Source organism: Gouania willdenowi, chromosome 1 (assembly GCF_900634775.1).
Source record: "Gouania willdenowi chromosome 1, fGouWil2.1, whole genome shotgun sequence".
In the NCBI taxonomy this organism is placed as follows: domain Eukaryota; kingdom Metazoa; phylum Chordata; class Actinopteri; order Blenniiformes; family Gobiesocidae; genus Gouania; species Gouania willdenowi.
Genome location: NC_041044.1, coordinates 18,389,810 through 18,411,879, shown reverse-complemented (window position 1 = coordinate 18,411,879; position 22,070 = coordinate 18,389,810). Strand labels below are relative to the sequence as shown.

General features: G+C 38.9%; 1 protein-coding gene across 2 annotated transcripts; it reads left to right on the top strand.

Moving 5' to 3' along the window:
• Positions 1-461: 461 nt before the first annotated feature.
• klhl2 (kelch-like family member 2) lies at positions 462-21,079 on the top strand. 2 transcript variants are annotated; one of them, XM_028452810.1, is made up of 16 exons: positions 462-905; positions 2,995-3,079; positions 5,412-5,531; positions 5,613-5,719; positions 6,710-6,831; positions 8,627-8,789; positions 8,984-9,093; positions 9,181-9,297; positions 11,934-12,083; positions 12,172-12,289; positions 13,194-13,391; positions 13,493-13,594; positions 13,699-13,827; positions 16,303-16,443; positions 16,526-16,669; positions 19,710-21,079. In XM_028452810.1, the coding sequence occupies exons 3-16, from the start codon at positions 5,494-5,496 to the stop codon at positions 19,736-19,738; spliced, it is 1,668 nt and encodes a 555-aa protein (XP_028308611.1). In that variant the 5' UTR covers positions 462-905; positions 2,995-3,079; positions 5,412-5,493; the 3' UTR covers positions 19,739-21,079. The 2 variants fall into 2 exon arrangements, with proteins under 2 accessions (XP_028308611.1, XP_028308604.1); XM_028452803.1 differs by lacking the exon at positions 2,995-3,079 and having other exon boundaries at positions 870-905.
• Positions 21,080-22,070: the final 991 nt, after the last annotated feature.

Here is a 22,070-nt window from a genome sequence, read left to right as displayed (position 1 = left end):
CGGACAGATGCCTGGTCGGAGCTCAAACCTATATCCCCCTTCTACACTTTATGGTGGGGGATAATAACTATATGTAGAAGGTAGTAGAATATATTTAACAATATGTTGTTTTAATTTGAAAAAGAATCATTGAACATTTCAAAAAAGTATTTCTAATTGTCATTTAAAAATAAAAATTTTTTATGAATTGCTAGACTTTTCAGGTGACCCCAATTAAACTCCAGGCGACCCCACGTGGGGTGCCGGCCCCAAGGTTGAAAAACTCTGTGTTAGACACAGTGGTGTTAAACTATCTCAACATTATGAAATAAACATAGAATGAGAGACATGTAAATTAAATCAGTTCCCTTTACAATCACGAATAAATTAAAATACATATGGAACAGGTCACGTGGTCCAGCTGTCCCAGTGTCCTGGATCCAGTGGTGACTGGTCTGGGTGGTGTCAGTCGGTCTGTCCTCCACAGCTAGAGGGAGACAGCGCTTCCTTGTCGGACGCCTTGGCTGCTCGGAGGACCGTCTTTGCAGACATGTCCTTGTTTGTGCGTTTTAATCAGGGATTGGAAAACAACAGGTAGACCTGTCTGTCTGTCTGTAGCCCTCGCTGACAGCCGGGGCCAGAGAGCGGGCTGATAGGGCTCCAAAAGCCGGCTGTGTCACGGTGGAGGGCCGCGGTCCCAGCAGACAGCCGCCGGGCTCCGCCGCAGCGTGTCCGCGGACAGTGTCACTGCAGTCGGGCTGAGTGGTGCGTTCATGGGGCTGGAGGCAGCCTCTGGAGAGAGCAGCACTGCGACCCACGCCTGAATCTGGAGCCATCGGACACGGACGGCTTTGTGGGTATGGAATGGTGCATGAAGCTGGGCCAAGTTTTCAGCCTGTGATCGGAATCATGGAGAGTCATCCGCTGTGAGTATGTGTGTTTGTATGTGCTGGGTATGTGCTGTGTATGTGTGTGTGTTGACTGATGGTGCCGCAGTGACAACAGCTGCCGAATGACTGAGGCTCACCCTGGGATCTGATCATCTGACTGTGTGTGTGTGTGTGTGTGTGCGTGTGTGTGTGTGTGTGTGTGTTCACCATGAGTGGCACACATTACACACTGACATGCTGTATGACAAACTGATGACTCAGTGCTTCCTCTACCACAGCTCTCTCTCACACAGGATCATAATCAGCAGAACAGAACGATTCTCTTTCTTCTACAAATTATGATTTTTTTTTTTTTTTTTTTTTTTTTTTTTGAAAAATCATCAATCCTCAGGCATGTGTTTAGTTTGCTGCTTTCTTTACCTCCTGCCCAGTGCCCACCCTACTAACTTCTATAATAATGGTCTTTCCATCATATTCCAGAAGGCCCTAATGTTGATATTACTGTGGTCACACATTTGGCTCATATGGAGGTAGCACTAGATGACTGGACTATTATTATTATTATTATTATTATTATTATTATTATTATTATTATTATTATTATTATATTTGTGAACGGCAACATAAGTTGTATGGGCTATTTTGATTAAGTGTATCTAATCTGACTATATCGTCAAGTCTGCATTTAAAATCTCCAATATGATATATGTATTGTTTTTATTGGATTTAATGAGGTTATTTTTCAGGGTCTTCTAATTTATTTACTTTATTATTTTGTAGAATATTCTTGCGTTTAAGGTTAAAATGTCTGTAACCCATTGATCAATATTAAATGGGTCAGTTTTTCCTCATACCTGCTGTTGCTGACTATTGTTTTCAGTTTGTGTATTATCACCGAATCAATCCTTTTCAAACATTCCACACTAGACAATAATTAATATAAGTATAGGTATCGGTGTGTGTGACTGTACAGAAACATTAGGGTAACCTAACAAAGCCTGTTTCTGTATTTGTGTTTTTCTTTTCATCACAGAGGCAGTTGTACCCATCATCACAATAGCTTTGGGAAATTCAAATTATTTCTTCTCATTGACGAGAGACACTTTCATCTAATAAATTGAGCCTTATTAATTAATACATTTTAAAATATTGTTTAGTCGTAAAGTCCACACCGTTAATCCAGTCAGTACACCATAGAACAATAACAGTCCATGAATATTTTAAGAATCAAAGTTTCATTTTTTTTCTTCTTCAACTACTACTTTTTGCCGAGTTACATTTTTTAAAAAATTTTTTTAATTACACTTATGTGTCACATTGTGGCAAATCTTGATGAATGACAGTATGGTTACCTGGCAGTAAATCATTATGAGTTAACACAGCAGTCTTTTGTTTGAAAACATGCTGTAGTAATCTAAAAATACCGAGTGGGTGAAATATTGCACTTAAGTACAAGTTCAAGTGCGTCATACATAAAATACTCAAGTACACGTAAAAGTAGCTCAATTAAATAGTACTCAAAATAAAAGTTACTAGTTATCCTAGTAACTCGTTTCACCCCCCACGTTTATTTTTGGTAATAAATCTTGCCACGGTTCCTTTACATACAGTAAACATCTCATGTACAAACTTAAAAAAAGAAGAGATCAAATGTACCACAATAGGAACTTCATTTATTTTCCGTATACGATAAAATGTTTGTCAAATTGTACAATAATTTTTAAAATAAAATAACCAATTAATTCTCAGGCTCTAAGTATAGAAAAATTTATGAACTCTAAAACTGAGAAAATAACCTCCTTTTAATGCTATTTTTATGCGGTGTATTACGTTTATCCTGATTGGTCGGCTATGATGTGTTGCATTTGATTGTTGTCCGTCATTTTATTTGTTTTGTAGTTTCACAATGTCCGTTGATCATTTTAAAACTAAGAATTATAATGTACTCAGTAACAGTTGGGTGTAAAAATGGAGCAAATTACTTTACTTTTTTAAAAACGTACTTAAGTACAAGTAAAATGACTGATTGAGAAAGATATTCAAAAAAAGTACAAGTACGCATGAAAGCTACTCAATTACAGTAACGTGAGTGCTTGTAATCCATTACTTTCACCTCTGGTTGTAGGTCATTGGTTCCCTTTCTGAGTGGAATGAAGGCCAAAGAGTCCCAGGACAGAACATACATATCAAACGGCCTGTGACACACACAGGTATCAGTAAATAAACATTTAGCTCATTAAGTAGCTCAGCATATACTGTATTTGTCTGTGAACATCTGAAACTGAGAAAATCCTCCCATGCACAAAGCGACGCAGAGGTGGAGGCCATAATTTGTGTTCAATTGTAGAATATTTGACTTAAACTAGTGGAGATTTTGCAATTTAGAACATGTTTGTTGTTGTTATTGAATTTATTGATTATTTTTTGCGTCTTCTAATTTTTTATTTTATTTTATTGAATTGAATAGTAGAATATTCTTGTGTTTGAGGTTCAAATGTATGGAATTGGAATCAGTAATGAATTTGTGTATCATTCGTTCATTCGTTTTTCATTATGTAACAAAAACCTGAAAAACGAAAAAAAAAAAAACACTCATTATTTGGTATTTGTTTCCAAAACCAAAATGAAATAAAGGAAAACGCCTTGTTTTTCAAATTCAAGCTCTTTTGCTTCGGTACAGAAAACGGAAAACGAACACCTTTATTCGTTTTCTCGATTACCGATTTGCCAAAGTGCGTGACCCAGAAGTGAAGCGTTACACATTCCACGATATCTTTAGTTCTGCAACGCTTAGGAGTCTTTAAATCCTCCGAAATGTCAGTGAGGAGGTTCTTTGCCCAACACCAGCTAAAGCAAAAATTACACCTATCGGATGCACAGTTGGAAGCAGCGATCTTGTCATGCCGAACTGCCGTTAGCATAGCCGTTAGCGTCGGATGAGAGTACACTTCCGGGTCACGTCCTTTGTTTTCCCATTCTGATTCTGAGTTATGAAACACCTGTGACATCTGTTTTCCGTGGGGTTTTGTCAGTGTTGGGCAAGTTACTTTCAAAATCTAATGCATTACATAGTAGTGGTTACTGTCATTTAAAAGTAATTAGTCACATTACAATATTACTGTCTTTGAATTGTAATGCGTTACACTACTTTTGAATTACTTTCACCACAAAAAAACGCAGAAGTATGACAAGCATTCTAAAATGCTATAATATGGTTTATTGCAGCTGATTATACGTATATCCAGTGGAGGGTGATGTGGTATAGCATAATGACTAACAACTTAATATAATATGCACAGTGAAGGCTCATGGCGCAATAAGTAACAATGACCGTCATAATCACAAAAGCAGACAAAGTTAATGTCTGGCAAGTTATGATAAAGATATCGTAAATATTTAAAGTCTAGGCTTTTTCATATGAAACACATAGCGCTAGAAACAAACAACTATAATGTAACCTATGGCCTTATGACATGACAAGATGCACAATCTCTTTTGTTTCTCTTCTTTTTTTCTCTTTTTTTTTAGTGCACTGTTTTTTACTGCCGCTAACATGGTGACCAGTAAAATTGTAACACTATTTTCTATGAGCGCTCCATACAAAGCAGTCACGAGATAACATGACCACCAGTCAAATTGATTACGGTGGCGGCGGCTCGGGTTAGCTCTACTATTGGTTTTAGTAGGGATGTCAAGATACAACTTTTTCAATTCCGATATAATACCGATATTGGAGCCTTGCGCATTGGCTGATACCGATATTGATCCAATATCAGCATGAATTATACATCCTTATTTTAATTTTTTTTTTCTTTTTCTTTTTCTCTCTCTCTCTCTTCTTTAATAAAATGATAATAAGTACTTATTTTGTAGTGTGGAATGTTAGAAAAGACGATCAAGTGATGTTACTCAAACAGAGAACAATAGTCAGCAACTGTAGGTATGAGAAAAACTGACCCATTTATTATTAACCAATTGGTTACATACATTTTAACCTTCAACATAATATCTACAGTATTCTACAATTGAATAAAATAAATTAAAAAATAATTAAAAATGTTTTTTTTTTTTAAATCAAAAAATCCGGAAATTTGAACCCAATATCCAGTATTCATTTTCAGGCCAATATCGGACCGATATCGATATCGGATCGGGACACCTCTAGTTTTTAGCTGCCAGCTAGCGACCCAGTGACCATACCTTATGGTATGCCACTCTCTATGACAACGTTAGCTTACCTTGTCACTGCTGGCGTTGGTTCTAGTAGCATGGCAGACCGAGAGAAACTTAATTTCTGCTGCTTTGTCTGACTCTTTTCCGCACTTTCGTCATCTGCTCTCTTTCTCTTCGCCGCGCCTACATCGCTCTCTGTCAACATGTTAGCGTCCAGGTGTTTCTTCAAGTTACTGGTGCTGTTTTTCACATCAGGTTAAAATGCGTTGTAACGCACGTTACTGAGATTTGTACCGGGTATATATACTTCCAACAATGGTTTTTGTGTAATGATTATTCCGTCATGCTGCTTCTCTCTCTCTCTGTCAGGTGCACTAGACTTTGTCCACACGCTCTGGACAAAGAAGATGGCATTGAGAGACAGGGCCCTGTCACCCTGAACCCTCGGCACATGAGGAAGGCATTTAAAGTAATGAATGAGATGCGCAGGTAGAGGACACACTAGTCCGTGCTTCAACCTCAGATCTCCTGTTCATTGTGGGTTGATTTTTGTCCGTCTTGTCCTTACAGTCAGAGCCTGTTGTGTGATGTGACCATCGTGGCAGAAGATGTCGAGATTGCTGCCCACAGAGTGGTTCTGGCTGCTGGAAGCCAATACTTCCACGCCATGTTCACAGGTAAACAGTACAAGCACCACCATCTATTTCCATGTCTCCCGTTTCATTTTTCAGCTCCCCTCACGTCCCTCATTACAGGGGTTCTCAACCTTGGGGTCGTGAGATACTGGGAGGGACTCACCAGATGCCTTCAAACTAAGAATATTTTTTGAACAATTTGAGCCCATTTTTGCTTATTTTTACCCTTTTTCTGCAACTATACCAAACTTGCCACATTTGAACTTTTTTTCATCACTTTTTCTTGCCATATTTTTGCTATATTACTCACATTTCTGCCACTTCTCCATCAAATTTAAATGCCTTTTCGACACATTTTTTTCAATTTCAAGACATAACTTTTCCCATCTAATATCAAATGTTGAACCATTATTGTCACTTTTAACCTCTTTTCACCATATTTCATGCTTGTTCTTGCCTATTTAACCACATTCACTTTTTGTCATGTCAATTATTTGCTAGTTTAAACTAATTGTTTTTGTTCAAATCACTTTTTCTGTCCAGTTTTGGCCACTCTAATTTACAACTCTTTCTTGCAATACTATTTCACCACCTTTTCCACCATTTTTGGTCACTTTTAACTCGTTTAATTTCTGATTAGAACAAGGATTTACATATTTTGGATGACTATATACTATGGCCCAAATAATGCTTAACTTCCTGGATAACAGTGGACATTATTCAGATAAATAAATAAATGTTGTTATCACAGATTCATAGAACAATGGACCATCATTTTGCTGACTTTATGGATGGGCCCCCAAAAAAACTCCCCCCTTTATCCCCCCTTATAGACGGCCCTGTCTCCACATGACTGTTCTTCAATGTTCATGTCTGTGTTCAACCACCTTCAGGTACAGTGGGGGTCCTCGGTTCTGGTACCTTTATTTTTGGGGGGTTGTGGGCTGAAAAGGTTGAGAACCACTGCCTTACAATGACCCACAGTTATCATGCATGTGCTGATGGAGGGAGGCTGTGCTTGTGTAATAACAGGGGAGATGGCAGAGAGCAGGGCCAAGCGAGTGAGGATAAAGGAGATGGACGGCTGGACTCTGGGTCTGCTCGTGGACTACATCTACACAGCGGAGATCCAGGTCACAGAGGATAACGTGCAGGTAAACGCATGCTATTGCATTAGCTGCAGACTGAGCAGATTGCTCTCACTTTTGTACAATTTAATGCAAATATATCCCAAACTTTAGAGGGAAAAAAGCTAATAAAAGTGACATTATTCAACATTATCTGTATGTGGTTATAGAAACAGTTTGCAATGCAGTACGTTAGCTTTCTCTTCCTCTCATGTAAGACAAATCACTAAATATAACATGAATGAAAGTGGCCACATTTCCAAAACCTCCATGATTGGATAAATGCAGTGTTTTTCAACCATGGGGTCGTGACTATGAAATTTAAATGGTGTCACCTAAAGTGTCTAGTAAATAAAAATAGGAAAATATAAAATGTTTAATTATTATTCTTTTCCAAATTAAAACACTCAACCCTAAACGACTGTATTCTACACTTTCACTTTATCAAATATATAATAAAATGCAGTTGAAAGAAAAGAAAAGCAAAAAAAGGAAATTAAATAAATAAATAAAATGCAGTATAAAAATATCTGAGCTGGGGCCTCTTGTCACTTTGTGCACTAATCCTAACAACTCTGTATTGGTTACAGTTCATAACAAATATGATGAAAAACTAATTATAGAAAAAAAAGACGTCTTTGGAGTCGCCAGAAATGAGTGATATCAAAATGAGATTCTGATCCAAAAAAGTTTGGAACCACTGGGATATTGATTGCCCCAGGGCAGCTGTGGCTACAATAGTAGCTTACCACCAAGTGTGGAGTGAAAGAATAATGCCTCATTTCTGTAAAGCGCTTTGAGTGTCTATGATAAAGCGCTATATAAAATCCAATGCATTATTATTATTATTGTTAATATTTTGGAAAATGTAAAAAAATTATTGCAAAATTGAAAGCACAAGAGTTTGTTATGAACATATGAATTAATGAGGTTTTTGATTACTATAACAGAATATTAAGCATAATAAGATTGTTATAAAGATAATAATTTACCCTGAACATGTTTTCTAAGTTACACACACTGAACTTATTCATTGTTAAACAGGTACTATTTAAAACATGTTAAACACTGTCAGTCTACAGTTTGTTTTGCACTGCTGTGTTTGCTTAGTAGTAGGGCTGGGCGATATATCGAATATACTCGATATATCGCAGCTTGTAGTCTGTGCGGTGTTGAAAATGACCATACCGTTAAACTCGCGGACTTATTTGTTTTAAAATATTGTAGTGGCATTATGTACAAAAAGTGCACTTTAATTTTGTGTTTTGAAATGCCATGTGAGTTGCATCCTGCACCAATGTCTTGTTTTGAAATGTCTCTGTGACAATTTTGCACAGAACGTGCACTTTCTGTTGACAATTTTATGTTTGAGCCACTCACTGTTTAATAAATACAGTTATGTCAACTTTGACTTAGTTGTGATATCCCCTTTTTTGCATGAAAGTTTAAAATTGGCATATATTAATGCAGTATGATCAAGAATGTTTTAATGTAGACATATAGAATCATCATACTGGTGTGATTTTGTGCATCAAAGTGTTAATTCAAGGGTAATGCAAAATATCGAGATATATATCGTGTATCGTGACATGGCCTAAAAATATCGCGGTATTTATAAAAGGCCATATCGCCCAGCCCTACTTAGTAGTACTCACCTTTCCTACTGTAAAAATATAAATATATATATATATATGTTTGATGAAAGATATGAGTGATATGCAGAGCTGTTTGTGTCACTGTCCTAGCACAGGGTTAGCCCCTGTATTAGCCCATGTGTATCACTCCTTGATGTTTCCACCTGTGTGTGTGTGGGTGCGTGTAGGCGCTACTACCTGCAGCTGGACTCCTCCAGCTCAACGAGGTGAAGAAGGCTTGCTGTGAGTTTCTCAGCTCACAGCTTCATCCATCCAACTGTCTAGGAATCAGAGCTTTCGCCGACCTACACGCCTGTTCTAATCTTCTCACGCAGGCCAACAGTTATGCAGGTTTGTTATTCCCACCGCAACTTATTTTTGTCCCGTCGTAATGGGGAAATATGGGACAGTCAGGGAGACAGAATGAGATCAAAGGCAGGTCTTTGAAGTGCTGGAAATAAACGTGGAAAAAAAAAAAAAATGCAGATATGCAGTTTTGCTGTGCGCGTCTCCAGTGATATTTACACTGTTGTTTGTGCTGACAGAGCAACATTTCCCTGAGGTGGTCGGAAGTGAGGAGTTTCTCAATCTCGGTATGGAGCAAGTTTCCAGCCTGATCGCCAGCGACAAACTCGCCATCCCAACAGAGGAGAAGGTACACACACTGCCCCCCGCGCAGTGGATACAGCTGTGATGGACAACAGTGCATTGACACTTTGTGTATGTGTGTGTTGTGGTGCAGGTGTTTGAAGCAGTGATAGCATGGGTGAACCACGACAAAGACGTCCGTCAGGAACATCTGGCTCAGCTGATGGAGCATGTGCGTCTGCCTCTCCTGTCCAGAGAGTATCTAGTGCAGGTAAGTACACATTTCTGATAGGCCTGGGCAATATATTACTATTCAAGAGATATCGAGATTCCTATTTTGGCGATATAGAAAATGACAATATCGCACACGTTGAGGTAAACGTATCACAATACTTGGGTCACTGTACGATATTATCACGATATATTGCGATATTCTACACAGTTAATATCAAAATTAAACATAGAGATGAAAAATTAAGTTGCTGTATTTGTTCATCAGAAGATAATGATCATTCAGAGGACAAAATGAGTCAAAACTATTTGCTTCAGAACATCCTATATATTATTTTAATTTTATCTACGGCGCCATCTACCAGAGTGGAGATGTGGAAGTGGCACAGTTTTCAAGGTTTTTTGTAGGAACAGGAGCTGGTCAACAAGCACAGTAGTTAGGCTGCACCCCGCTGAGATGTGACAATGTCTCCAACAGTAGAAAACACTGTGAAAAATACAATAAGAAAAATATTGATTAAATATCAGAAGAAAAAAAAAAAATTTTTTTAATTGATTTGAAGAAAAAAAAGATTTAAAATCGACACCCAATCGGGCCCGGGGGCGGCTCGTGGGTTTTGCAGTGGCGGTTCTTGGAAATACATTTGTCATGGATGCACTGGCCTTGGGCTGTGGGATAACACTCATACTGGGCTTAACCATAGACACGTTGTTCCCAAATACCTGTTTTATGGAATTTCCACTCACTTCTTCCTCTGTTCACAGCCACCACCATTATTCCTAAGCCGCACACTGGTCACCAAACTGGCTTGATAACACAACAATAAGCACAATATACACAACCACAATTTCACATCGCATCACTTGAAACTTATCGACTACTCCCCACCCATTCGTTTTCCTATCTTGTATCCCTCTTCCCTGTTAACTTCCCCACCCCCTCACCTTGGTGTAACACTGCCCTCTCTTTTTTACATCCTCCCTTTAATAAAGTATTTCTTACCCTTCCCTAGGGAGGGCTGGTGATGGTCACAATTATGCAATGAATAAAATAAATTTATTTAATTGCAATAATAAAATATGCATTGCTGTTAAAAGATTGCACTTCTTGTAGTGTTAACCTTCGACAGCATGTGCAGACAAAGTGGAAAAAAAAAAAAAAAAAAAATCGACACCCAAAAAATTGTGATATACCGTGAAATCGATTTTTTTTTCACACCCCTATTTAAAATGGGATTCTTTATGTGTTATCATCACTCATTCATTCCCTCTTTATGCTCTAAAGTTTTTTATAAATTGTAATCAAGCAAAATGTTTTTATTGACAACATTGTGTAAGGCTATACATTGCATGTGACAATTATTATTATTATTGTATAAATGTACTATTACTGTGTTATTTCTATTTTTATAATTATTATTATATTCTCATTATTGTATTTTTTATTATTAATACTTTATATTATAGTTAGTGGTATTCTCATTGTATTATTATTAAATGGTAAATGGACTTGATTTATATAGCGCTTTATTACCACACTGAAGCAGTCTCAAAGTGCTTTACATATCAGCTCATTCACCCAATCACTCTCACATTCACACACCAGTGGGACAGGACTGCCATGCAAGGCACTAGTCGACCACTGGGAGCAACTTAGGGTTCAGTGTCTTGCCCAAGGACACTTCGACACATAGTCAGGTACTGGGATCGAACCCCCAACCTCTCGATCAGAAGACAACCCTCTACCACCTGAGCCACGGTTATTATTATTATTGTTATTATTATTATTATATTCTTATATTACATTATTATTAGTATCATTAACAAATATTGTTTATTATTAATATCATTGTTTTTATTTATTTATTGTTTTTATTTTTTATTATTGTATTATAGTTACTGGATTCTTATTATATTATTTTGTTATTGCTATTAATATTTTATTATTAGGGGGCCAAGCCCACGGGGCTGACTATTTTTCGGATTATAAGGCGCACTATCACTGAATGGGTCTGACCGGGTCTATTTTCATACATAAGGCGCACCGGTTTGTTATTATTATTATTAATAAGGCGCATTAAGCGAAAAACAAAATAGTCTGATAAGTAAAACTTTATTCAACTCATTAACAATAATTCTCAACATTGTTCAGGTTTAAAATTTAGAACATTACACTCACTTTTTCAGTTCAGTATGTTGAAGCACAGTTCAGGTACACATCACTCCACGAGGCGTCTGACTACGGTAGCCCTGAAGCGCCAAAAATCCATCAAGTGGTGCAGCTTCATAGTTTACCAAAGTTGTACTAAAACATTTTGACATATTCATTTCATACATAAGGCGCACCTGATTATAAGGCGCACTATCAATTTTTGAGAAAATGAAAGGATTTTAAGTGCGCCTTATAGTCCGAAAAATACGGTACTTGATTTCAGAAATAGGAGAAAGGAGGTACTTGAGCCTAAGACCTTTGAGAACCATTGCTCCATTACATCATGCATTTGTCATTCCCGTCTTTCCCACGTTCCTGGTTTTAAACAGAGAAACACACAGATGTTGTGAACAGTCACTGTATTTATCAGTGAGGTCAAAGTAACTTAACAGTGTGTGTCCTTTGTGCTAATGATGATCACTATGAATTGTTGCACTGACTCACTCTGTGTTTGGTGGTGTTAGCGAGTGGAGGAGGAGTATCTGATTAAGAACAGCAGCGCGTGCAAAGACTACCTGATAGAGGCCATGAAGTACCACCTGCTGCCAGCTGATCAGAGAGCTCTGATGAAGACCGCACGCACACGCATCAGGACCCCGGCCTGCTGCCCTAAGGTGAAGGCACAGTGGGCTTTGGTTCAATACTGATAAACTATAAAAGCTGTGGGTGATGTGATGACACTGGTGTTCCTTTGGTGTTCAGGTGATGGTGGTGGTCGGGGGACAGGCTCCCAAAGCCATCCGCAGTGTTGAATGTTATGACTTTGAGGAGCAGCGATGGTACCAGGTGGCTGAACTTCCAACCAGGAGATGCAGAGCTGGTAGGACAATCCCAGATTTAGAAACACACACTGTATGTATTGCATTTATTACTTTCTAAATTGCTCAAAAATGTACATTCAAAAGTATGATTGAATTACTACTTTAACCCAAAACAAAAACAATGACGTCCTCAGCTTCCCTTTGGTCATAGATGTGGAAACATAATATTTTACATTTTAATCAGCGCTGGTGAAAAGTCTCCGCATGAGATAAACCTTGAAATTAGTCACAGCAAATTTGAACTGAGATAGCCAAAATGCATATAAGCTATAGATTGTTCTTTATTGAACCTAGAGGAAATTAATTTAAGGAAAAAAATAGTAATTGCACACTTTGATTTAATAACAAAGCTTCTCTTTGATATGTGCCACTTTATCATTTTAATAACATAATTAAACCTCAAAACTGAAAAAGCAGAAACCTTCACCTTGAACTAAAACCTGACGGTTCTTCTGCTGTTTTCAGTATTCGTTCATTTAATTTAATTAACTTTTACCAAATCCAAGAAAACTTTCCCCTCTCAAATCAAAATGTTGCTTGATATTAGTCAGATGAATAAATAATATAATATAATCTGAATATAAACCCATTATTTTTATCTGTTTTAGTAGACATATGTATGACATTTGTAGTTGTATGTAGTTTGTAGTACCTTTTTGGCGCAAAAGGTTAATCAAAACTAACCAGGGTATAGTGTAGATATCAAATAAATGTACAATAATTAAAGTTATGTATTTTGTGTGAAGGAACACTTTTTAGTCCGCAAATTGTTCCATTTGACTGAATTTATGCTGTGGTTTAAATGTTGGGCCACCCACATGTAGGTGAAGAATTCCACCCAGTTTAGCAGACCATCACCATGCTTTTCCTTTGCGCGTGCGTGCATGTGTGTTTCCTCTTCAGGTGTGGTGTATGTTGGCGGGTGTGTGTACGCAGTGGGCGGTTTCAACGGCTCCCTGCGTGTGCGCACAGTCGACTGTTATGACCCGATGATGGACCGCTGGACTAGTGTGAGCAGTATGCAGGACCGGCGCTCCACGCTGGGTGCTGCAGTTCTCAATGGGCTCCTGTATGCAGTCGGAGGCTTTGATGGCAGCACTGGTAAAGACGAAGTGTTATACGGATTTAAACTAAAGTAACGGTTTAGAACTGATGTAAACAAGTGTTTTTTTTTTTCTCACTCCTTGTTTGTTTGTTTCCAGGGTTGTCCACAGTTGAGGCGTACAATGCAAAAACAGACGAGTGGTTCCATGTGTTACCCATGAGCACTCGACGTAGCAGTGTGGGAGTGGGTGTTGTAAATGGTGAAAACAACAACATTCTCACTCCCATAACATCTTAACGTTTTACTTTTTAGATTAAAGATTTTACAAGACATTATTTAATGCAGTTTGTTTGCTGTTTCCAGGGATCCTTTATGCTGTTGGAGGTTATGATGGAGCCACCAGGCAGTGCTTAAGCACTGTGGAATCTTACAATCTGAAGAGCAACACGTGGAGCTACATAGCAGAGATGGGCACAAGGCGCAGTGGAGCAGGTTTGTCATTGACATGTCAATTTGTTAATCTGAAGCCATGAAGATCCCATAAAATTCACATAGTCCAGTCAATTAAATATGGATAAATTCTTGATTGTTTAAGTGGCAAATGCATGTAACCCAGAAACAGATGATCATTATTCTAACCTACATACCACAGTGCTTCTCAAAGTGTGTGTTGCACCCCCTGGTGGGGAATGGAGACATGAAAGGTGAAGTACAACAAACGGGAGCAGATTTTCCATTTCATGCCAATCGTCTTACAGTTGTAGTTGCATGATAAAAGAAGTTTATTGTAATAGAAAGTAGCCAACGATCGTTTTGATATGACATGTTTTGTCAAATGTTTGTAGTATGAAACGTTACTTGTTCCCTGTTAGTGTGTTTCATGCGTGCACTGAATTTCCTTTTTAGTTTTCTTTTTTTTGCACAGATTGGAAAAACTATTTTTAACTGTTGGACTTTTAAATTAGTTTTTATGCAGGTGATTAGTTAAATTTAGTGTTTTATTTATTATGAAATATGATGTTACTTGTTCCCTGTTAGTTTAATACATTTGAAATTATGTTATTTGGCAGGATTTTCTGGGGGATAAAGAACCATACCATAACATCCAGGGTGTCATATTTTCAACAGAATCATTTGAATACCTTGAAACAACAGCATAAAAAAAATAAAAAATTAAATTAAAAAAACGTAACGTTTTCTACTTGCATCATCATACTATTACTACTACTTACAATATAATAACAAACATATTACACACATCAGCTGACAGGGAGAGTAATGTTCACTGATGGTCTCCGTATATCATTTTTGAAGTCATAATGTTTGTGAGGAACCAAATTGTAATTGTCCGGATGTTTGGCTTTGAATATTTCTAAAGCTGCAGCTTTAGCACGAGGAGAAAAGTGTTCAACTTCTTCATGAATTAAACCGACTAATATAGTAGACTATTGTTTAAAGGTTGGATGTACAAAGAGGTGTACATGCTCTGTACTCTGTAGTGTTATAAAGGGGTTTACTGTATTTGCAGGTGCAAACTAAAATAGCGTGTGCAATTTCCCTGGTTTAATTCTATGAGACATGCGCATGATAAATGTGTTTGTTGTTTTTTTTTTGCTCATTTTCATATTTTTTTTGTTTGGTGTATTTTTGTAGAAAGTATGTTTTTTGGAGTCATTATGTGTATTTTTGTATCTTTCTGTTGTTTTTTGTGCATTTTTTGCCATTGACTCTCTACCTGTGGTTGCCATGTGTGACTCTCTCCATCTCCTCCGTGGGTTCTCTCTCTCACACACGCACGCGCATCAGCTGCGCGCATGTGGTACTCCGTCACAGGTTGTTGATATGCGTGTGTAGAGAAAAAAAATATGGACCCACGGGAACTATTTGAAACTTCCTTTGTGGCAACTCTCTCTCTAAACGGCTCTGTGTGCGTTCAGCATGTACATCCAAGGTGCGCATTTGGTTATATGGCAATATCAGCATTTATAATGCCGTATCCGTGGATACGGCATTATAACCCCATATTACCAGGCGTTTTAGATGATTTGCACAGATTTTTTTAAGACTCAGAATATTTTGTACTGTGACAATCTGAAATCTTAAACCACATTCTGAAAGATTAGACTCTAGTTTCATCAGAAAAAATAATTTAGTTTTTAGCTTGTTTTGTCCTTCTGTAATCAGAAGTTGAATAGAGGCAAGTTTCACATAAATTGCCAGTTTGTGACAAAAAGCTGAGAAAAACGTCTTTTTCTGAAAAAACCTCTTAGTGACTTTGAAGCAATTTTTTTTTTTTCTTTAGGGACACCTCAACATTGGTTTACTTCTATAAAACTACAAAAACAACACTGAGACCGGGCTTTTGATGGCAACATTTTTATTATTCTATCTGGGTCAGAGTTGAATGGTTTGCTTATTGCATTTTGGCATTCCTCCAAGTCTTTCCCCCGTCATTCTCCACACACGCAACTTCCTCCTTCTTCCGAACATGCCGAGTCTCACTGCTTGCCCCAATCGTTTAATCTCACCATCGCCACACTCCCATAGTCCACTTAGTTCCACACATGCTCTGGTCGAGTGTGCGCTGCTGTGAGCTGGTGGGAACTTCACCATCAACTGTCGTAGCGCCATTTTCTGTCTTGTAAACCCTTCCTCTCTGAGCTCTGCCCATCACGGGTGATCTCTTATCCAAAGGTGTGCTGCTGCCACCTACATGGCACCAGTTGGTCATTACATCATTGTACAAGTTAGATATTCGCGTCTTTGGCAGTCAGTGAGTTAAACTATCTTCCTCTCTCTCACTCTTTTGACGCGTCGGGGATATATTCACTCCACAAACACGCACGCACGCAGACCTTTTTTGCATTATAGTATTGATATAGATAGATATTAAAGGTAATTGAAAGGGAAAAAGGTGTCGGCCTGCTGAAGATACAAAATAGTAAACGTGTGTGATGTTCTCTTCAGGTGTGGGTGTGTTAAAAGGATTACTTTATGCTGTGGGCGGCCATGACGGTCCACTAGTAAGGAAGAGCTGTGAAGTTTTTGACCCGGCCTCCAACAGCTGGCGACAAGTAGCCGACATGAACATGTGTCGCCGAAACGCAGGTGAGCAGCCCCCCAAGCTTTGATCCTCTGAGGACGGACACACTCCTCCATGTGACACCCGTGTTTGTGTTTGTGTGTGCAGGCGTGTGTGCTGTGAACAACCTGCTGTACGTGGTGGGAGGAGACGACGGCAGCTGCAATCTGGCTTCAGTGGAGTTTTACAATCCCAACTCTGACAAATGGACACTGCTGCCAACGTGCATGAGCACAGGACGCAGTTATGCAGGTGAGCACGCAGCGCACTGAGATAAGCAAGCATACAATCCACTGAGGAGGTTCACCTCAAAACCAGACTGATGGGTTTTTTCATTTGAGGTTGAAAGGAAAAGTCCTCAAAAGGGATGAAGTGAACAACTTAAACTGTCTCAATAGAGTGAATATTTGCAGATATTAATCTTAATAATAATTATAATAATACTACAGCATTTTAAAGGGACCGATTCACCAAAGGCTCAAACATACTCGGCCGGACCCTGCGCACAACGGACTAAGCGCACCGTTGCGTAGTAGTTTCCATTAAAATCCTACATGTCCCATGATTCTTAGCGCTTCTCTGTAGTCCTTGTACTCGTGGGACGTGTTTTAAAGGTGTAGGTACTGTCGTAGCTCGTCGACCAGTCTCCCCTCTAAGCTCATGTTCATCTCTCCTGCTCTGTTTCACCAGGCAGGTGAAATATAGGTCGGTGTTACATTTAATGCGGGTCGATACAATACTGAGCAGTGTTTTGTGTGACACCAACTACGCTTTGCGGGTGTCTGCCCGAGTATGTTTGAGCCTTTAGATCTGAAATAAAGGGTGGTGAACCAGGTGCGTCCCTAAATCCTTTGTTGGCGCTGTTTCTTCACCTGCTGTGGGTCATTCACTAACATTGCGGCACTAGAGACGTGAGTGCATACAAGCACAAAATGACATTTGAAGAAGTTAAATTGGAGGCAGATGATCAAACATTTAATAATGTAGAAAACTAAATAAACAAATAACAATGTTGTTTCATAAACTTTAAAGCCTAATGATATTTTTTCCACCTAATTTAATGTGGCTGTTTCGTTAATTCCTGTAACTTTGCTCATTGCCATTGATCTGAGTAAATGCAGCAACAGAGTCTGTCAATAAGTCAATCAGCACCATTTGAAGATGATCTACTGAGCATCATCCAGCAGGTCTGACTTCCTGAGTAGCGCTGTGTCACGCACACTCTCGTTTGCGAACATTGTACCATTGCTGTGTAAATTGCGTAGCTGACCAGCTGATTCTAGCCTGACGTCTCTTACCATCAACGCGACACGAGAGTTTGACGGTCATAACATGGAGAGGACATCCATGGAGCTCTGCGCAAAGCATCCTCTGCACCACAGCGTCACCAGACTCCACACGGTCAGCCTCATGTTCAGCTCATGTTCAGCTGTTTTTCAGTGGCTTTTATATTGACTATTGTTTTATTTGAAATATTTTCTTATACTAGTAAGGTTAACTGGAGCATCTCCGCTGTGTTTTGTGTCAACATTTACTGCATCTATGATCTCTGTGTTCGAGTTTTCACCTGAATGTGGGTCGTACTATTTTTGGTGCAGAAAACAGTCACTGCAAACTTTTCTAGATATGATGAATTGCATTGCGCCCACTGCATTAATCAATTTGCATTTCCCCCCACAACTTTTTTTGCTCGACCTACCTATTTAAATATTCATCAGAGGGAAATGCGGGAATTGGATTGTGGTCGCATTGTGACGCATAGTCCTGATTCCCTGGAGTTTGTACCCTTTATTAGCATGTGGAGTGACGTTTGCACACGTTTGGATACCCCTAAACCTTCATCTTGACCAGACCACTCTATCACCATCCCCTCTCATCTGTAACCTTGGCGTTCTCTTTGACCAAACACTCTCATTTCAACAGCACATAAGTCACATAACCCGGTCTGCTTTCTTTCATCTAAAAAACATTGCACGTCTTTGCCCGTCCCTTTCCTTTTCTGCCGCCGAAACCCTCATTCACGCTTTCATTACCTCCAGACTTTATTACTGCAACAGCATCCTCTATGGCCTACCATCCAAAACCCTCAATAAACTTCAACACATCCAGAACTCCGCTGCTCGCCTCCTCACACACGCTCGTTCCCGTGAACAGATCACCCCTGTTCTTCAAAATCTACACTGGCTTCCTGTCCCTCAGCGCATGCAATTCAAGGTCCTGCTCATTACTTTCAAAGCCCTCCATAACCTGGGCCCCTCCTACCTCACTGACCTGCTTCATCGCCATACCTCATCTCGCTCCCTCCGCTCCTCCGTTGCCAACCTCCTGTCCCCTCCCTCCAGGACCAGGCGCCGAACCTGGGGAGACGGAGCTTTTTCTTTTGCCGCCCCCCACCCTTTGGAACTCACTCCCTCAAAATCTCAGAGACTACACGGACCTTCTCACCTTCAAAAAACACCTCAAAACACACTTATTTCGGAGTGCTTTTAATGTATAGCCATTTTATCTTGTAGTCTACCTATTGTTTATTACATTGTGTTTTTACTTAAGTCTATGCCTCTGTATTTTTATTTATTGTTTATCCCTGTAAAGCGTCTTTGAGCACTGTAAAAACGCTATACAAATAAAATGTATTATTATTATTATTATTATTATTAGTGTTGTTGGGTTCTTTCTTTCTTACCATGAACTTTATATTTTGTTTAGCGCATTGAGATGACTTTGTTGTAATTTGCGCTATATAAATAAAGTTGAATTGAATTGTGAATCTGCCGCTTAAACTTTAAACCAGCAGTTCTAATTCGTAAGGACCAGCTTTTAGGATGGCATTAGAAACTCCTAGTGATTAAATATTTATACTAATGCATTATGAAAGAAAAGTAGTGATTCCAGCAAAATTATTTTTGTCATTTTTATTGAATAATATGTTAACGTTCCATTTATCCAGACAACTGTTCCTGAGTTACTAATATTACTTGCTACTATGCAGAAGTCAAGGAAACTTCAAAGGAAACATTAAAGCGATCAGCAGACACCTCTGACGAAGACTGGCAGTTGTCAGTCGAAACATGTCAGGAGATCAAAGTGGATTTCCTAAGGAACAGTTGTCTGAATAAATTAACCCTTAACATATTAGAAATAAGAAACATGGCACCCCTGTTCTAACACAATAATGTTTTACCATCTGACTGTGACTGACTCCTCCAGTTTCCTTTGGGTATTGATGATATCAGTCATCCGTCTAATCAATTTCGCTTGTTTTTTTTTTTGTTTTTTGTTTTTTATATTGCAGGTGTGACTGTGATTGACAAGCCGCTATGACTGCATCTATCACCTGCTGCTGACCTAAAGCAGAGTCTCTTCTGCTGAATACTGATCTTGGATCTCTCCATCAGTGATGCCGATGCTTCATTGCTGGGCAGTATTAGCACAGGCACTGATGAAGATGAAGAAATGGGGGGGTTGTTATCGGAAGGCGAAGAGGATTCATTTTGCACTTCTTGCCCTGAGTGGGGGTAGCTTTGACAAGCGCGGCCCCCAAACATTGTGTTTGGACTGAAGTCGTATAGAGAGCCACTACAGTGCCACTGAATCGCTACTGATTTAAAGTTAGTTGAACTGACTTCGACGTTAGTTTCATTGACATGAACTTGCTCTGAGGACAAGCATTGGTCCGACCTGTGGGAGAGGAGGACAGTGGGGGACCATTTGGGAGATAATCTCTCATTCCTTCCTAATTTCCATCCTCCTAAGTGCGTTTGTGTGTTTGTTCGCTTGCATTCAAAGGTGCTCCATTGCTTGCACATGTGTGTCTGTGTGCGTCGGTGTGTGGTGACGCCTGGCTTGTTGCCGCATGAACGCACTCCGACCTCCGATCTTTTACAGTGTGGCTGTCCTTGAGTGCCTGAATGTTAAAAGTGACTCCGTTTTTTGGTCTTTTTATGTGTTGAGCTTGGAGAGCTGAGACAGGACTGAGCACTGCTGGACTTTAGTGGACTTTAGACGAGTGCCACCCCAGTGTTAAAGCTTGTGTTATTCCAGAGCAGTGACATCAGAACATCCATCCTGGAGGAAACAAGCTTTGAACGTGAACAAACTCATGAAGTCTTCTGTTGAGGAAGAAGCCTTGGTTCCTTTTTGCCAAAAAAACAGAGACGGAAGAAAAATACGGTTGGATGTATCAGTCAAACTTTTTTAATGGTCGTAACCACTAAAGACAACAGCAGCTCGAACTCACTGCATGGTTCTGCTCTTTATTGCGCTACCGTTCAACTTTAGTCTCTTCTCGTTTGGTGTAGCATCCACTTAACTACTGCACACCCTGACATACTATGAATGTGCCAGTTTTGATAAGAAGTCACTTCTCTTCTGTCTATTTCCGTTGCTCTTTTGATTCGTTCTCTTTTTCATTAAAGGGACCAATTGTGCTCTTGACCTTCTTTTCTTCAGTAGCTCTTTCTCTTGCTTCTCCTTTACTATATTGAACAATGGCTATAATAGTAACTGGTATCGCTGTTTATTGTTAATGTATTGAGGAATGTCATGTAGGATTATGACCTTGAAGATGTTTCATTACTTGTTTTATATTATTAATAAATATGCTTCTTGTATTTAAAGCTGTGAAATATTAAAGATCTGTTTTTAAAACTTTGCCAAAATCAGTAAAACAATGACTAAAAAAGGTTCGTTGTCTTGTTTATTAATTCCCAGTTAGCATCGGTAATGTTTGCCTGTGTCCGTTAACTTTTTTTGTTAGACTCAGTTTTTATTTGCACCTACAGTACAGCAATGCATTAATTAAAATACTGTAGCACAACCTCTCAGAGGTAACTTGCTTTGAAGGGCAAATCCTCAAAAAGGACACGCAGATCAAAGAAATTGTAAGGGGATACAGAGTTTTCTTCTGCACGTCCCAATTTCACATTTTACATATCGGATCACAACTAAGTCTCTATCAACCAACACTGCGTTACAGCCGTTTCAAAGCTTGTACAAACAGGCACTCAAAACATGAGATAAAAAAAACCTGTTTCATACCACCACTGTAGTATTGAAAATTTCATTTTGTTTTCAAATGTCAGTTTAGTAAATAAAATTCTTCATGATTTGGCCCAGCAGCCCCTGGTAATGTTTGTGAAATCTTGTGTAGAGGCAGGACTTAGAACAATGCGAGCCTCCTCCAGAGGAGACTGTTATGTGAACTTTAGGTCCTCTACCTTTGGACCGAATTGCTTCTCTGTGAAAGCAGCAGGGATGTGGAACTCATTGCCATTAACTGTTTGAGAGAGAAGCACCTTGCAACAGTTTAAACTTAACCTAAAGAAGTGGTTGAAAGATGGTCAGACTGGTCATCATTCAGAAAAAAAAACTGGTTAATCAAAGTATTATTAAAAATCTAAGAAGGTATATTTTTTTAAAAATTAAATAATTGTAAATTGTAAATATTGCATAAATGTTTGTTGAGGTGATAGAATGCTCATTGTTCACTGGATAAACCTGCTGTCACTTTGCCTCTGCCCAGGGACTACAGATGAAAATTAGCTTGTAGCTATCTCTGGTCTGTGCAACACAATTCTTGTGTCAAATAAATAAGACTACTAAAATATTTTTTCTCCACAAAGTGAATCTAAATTGGGTGCAAACTAAATTTGTA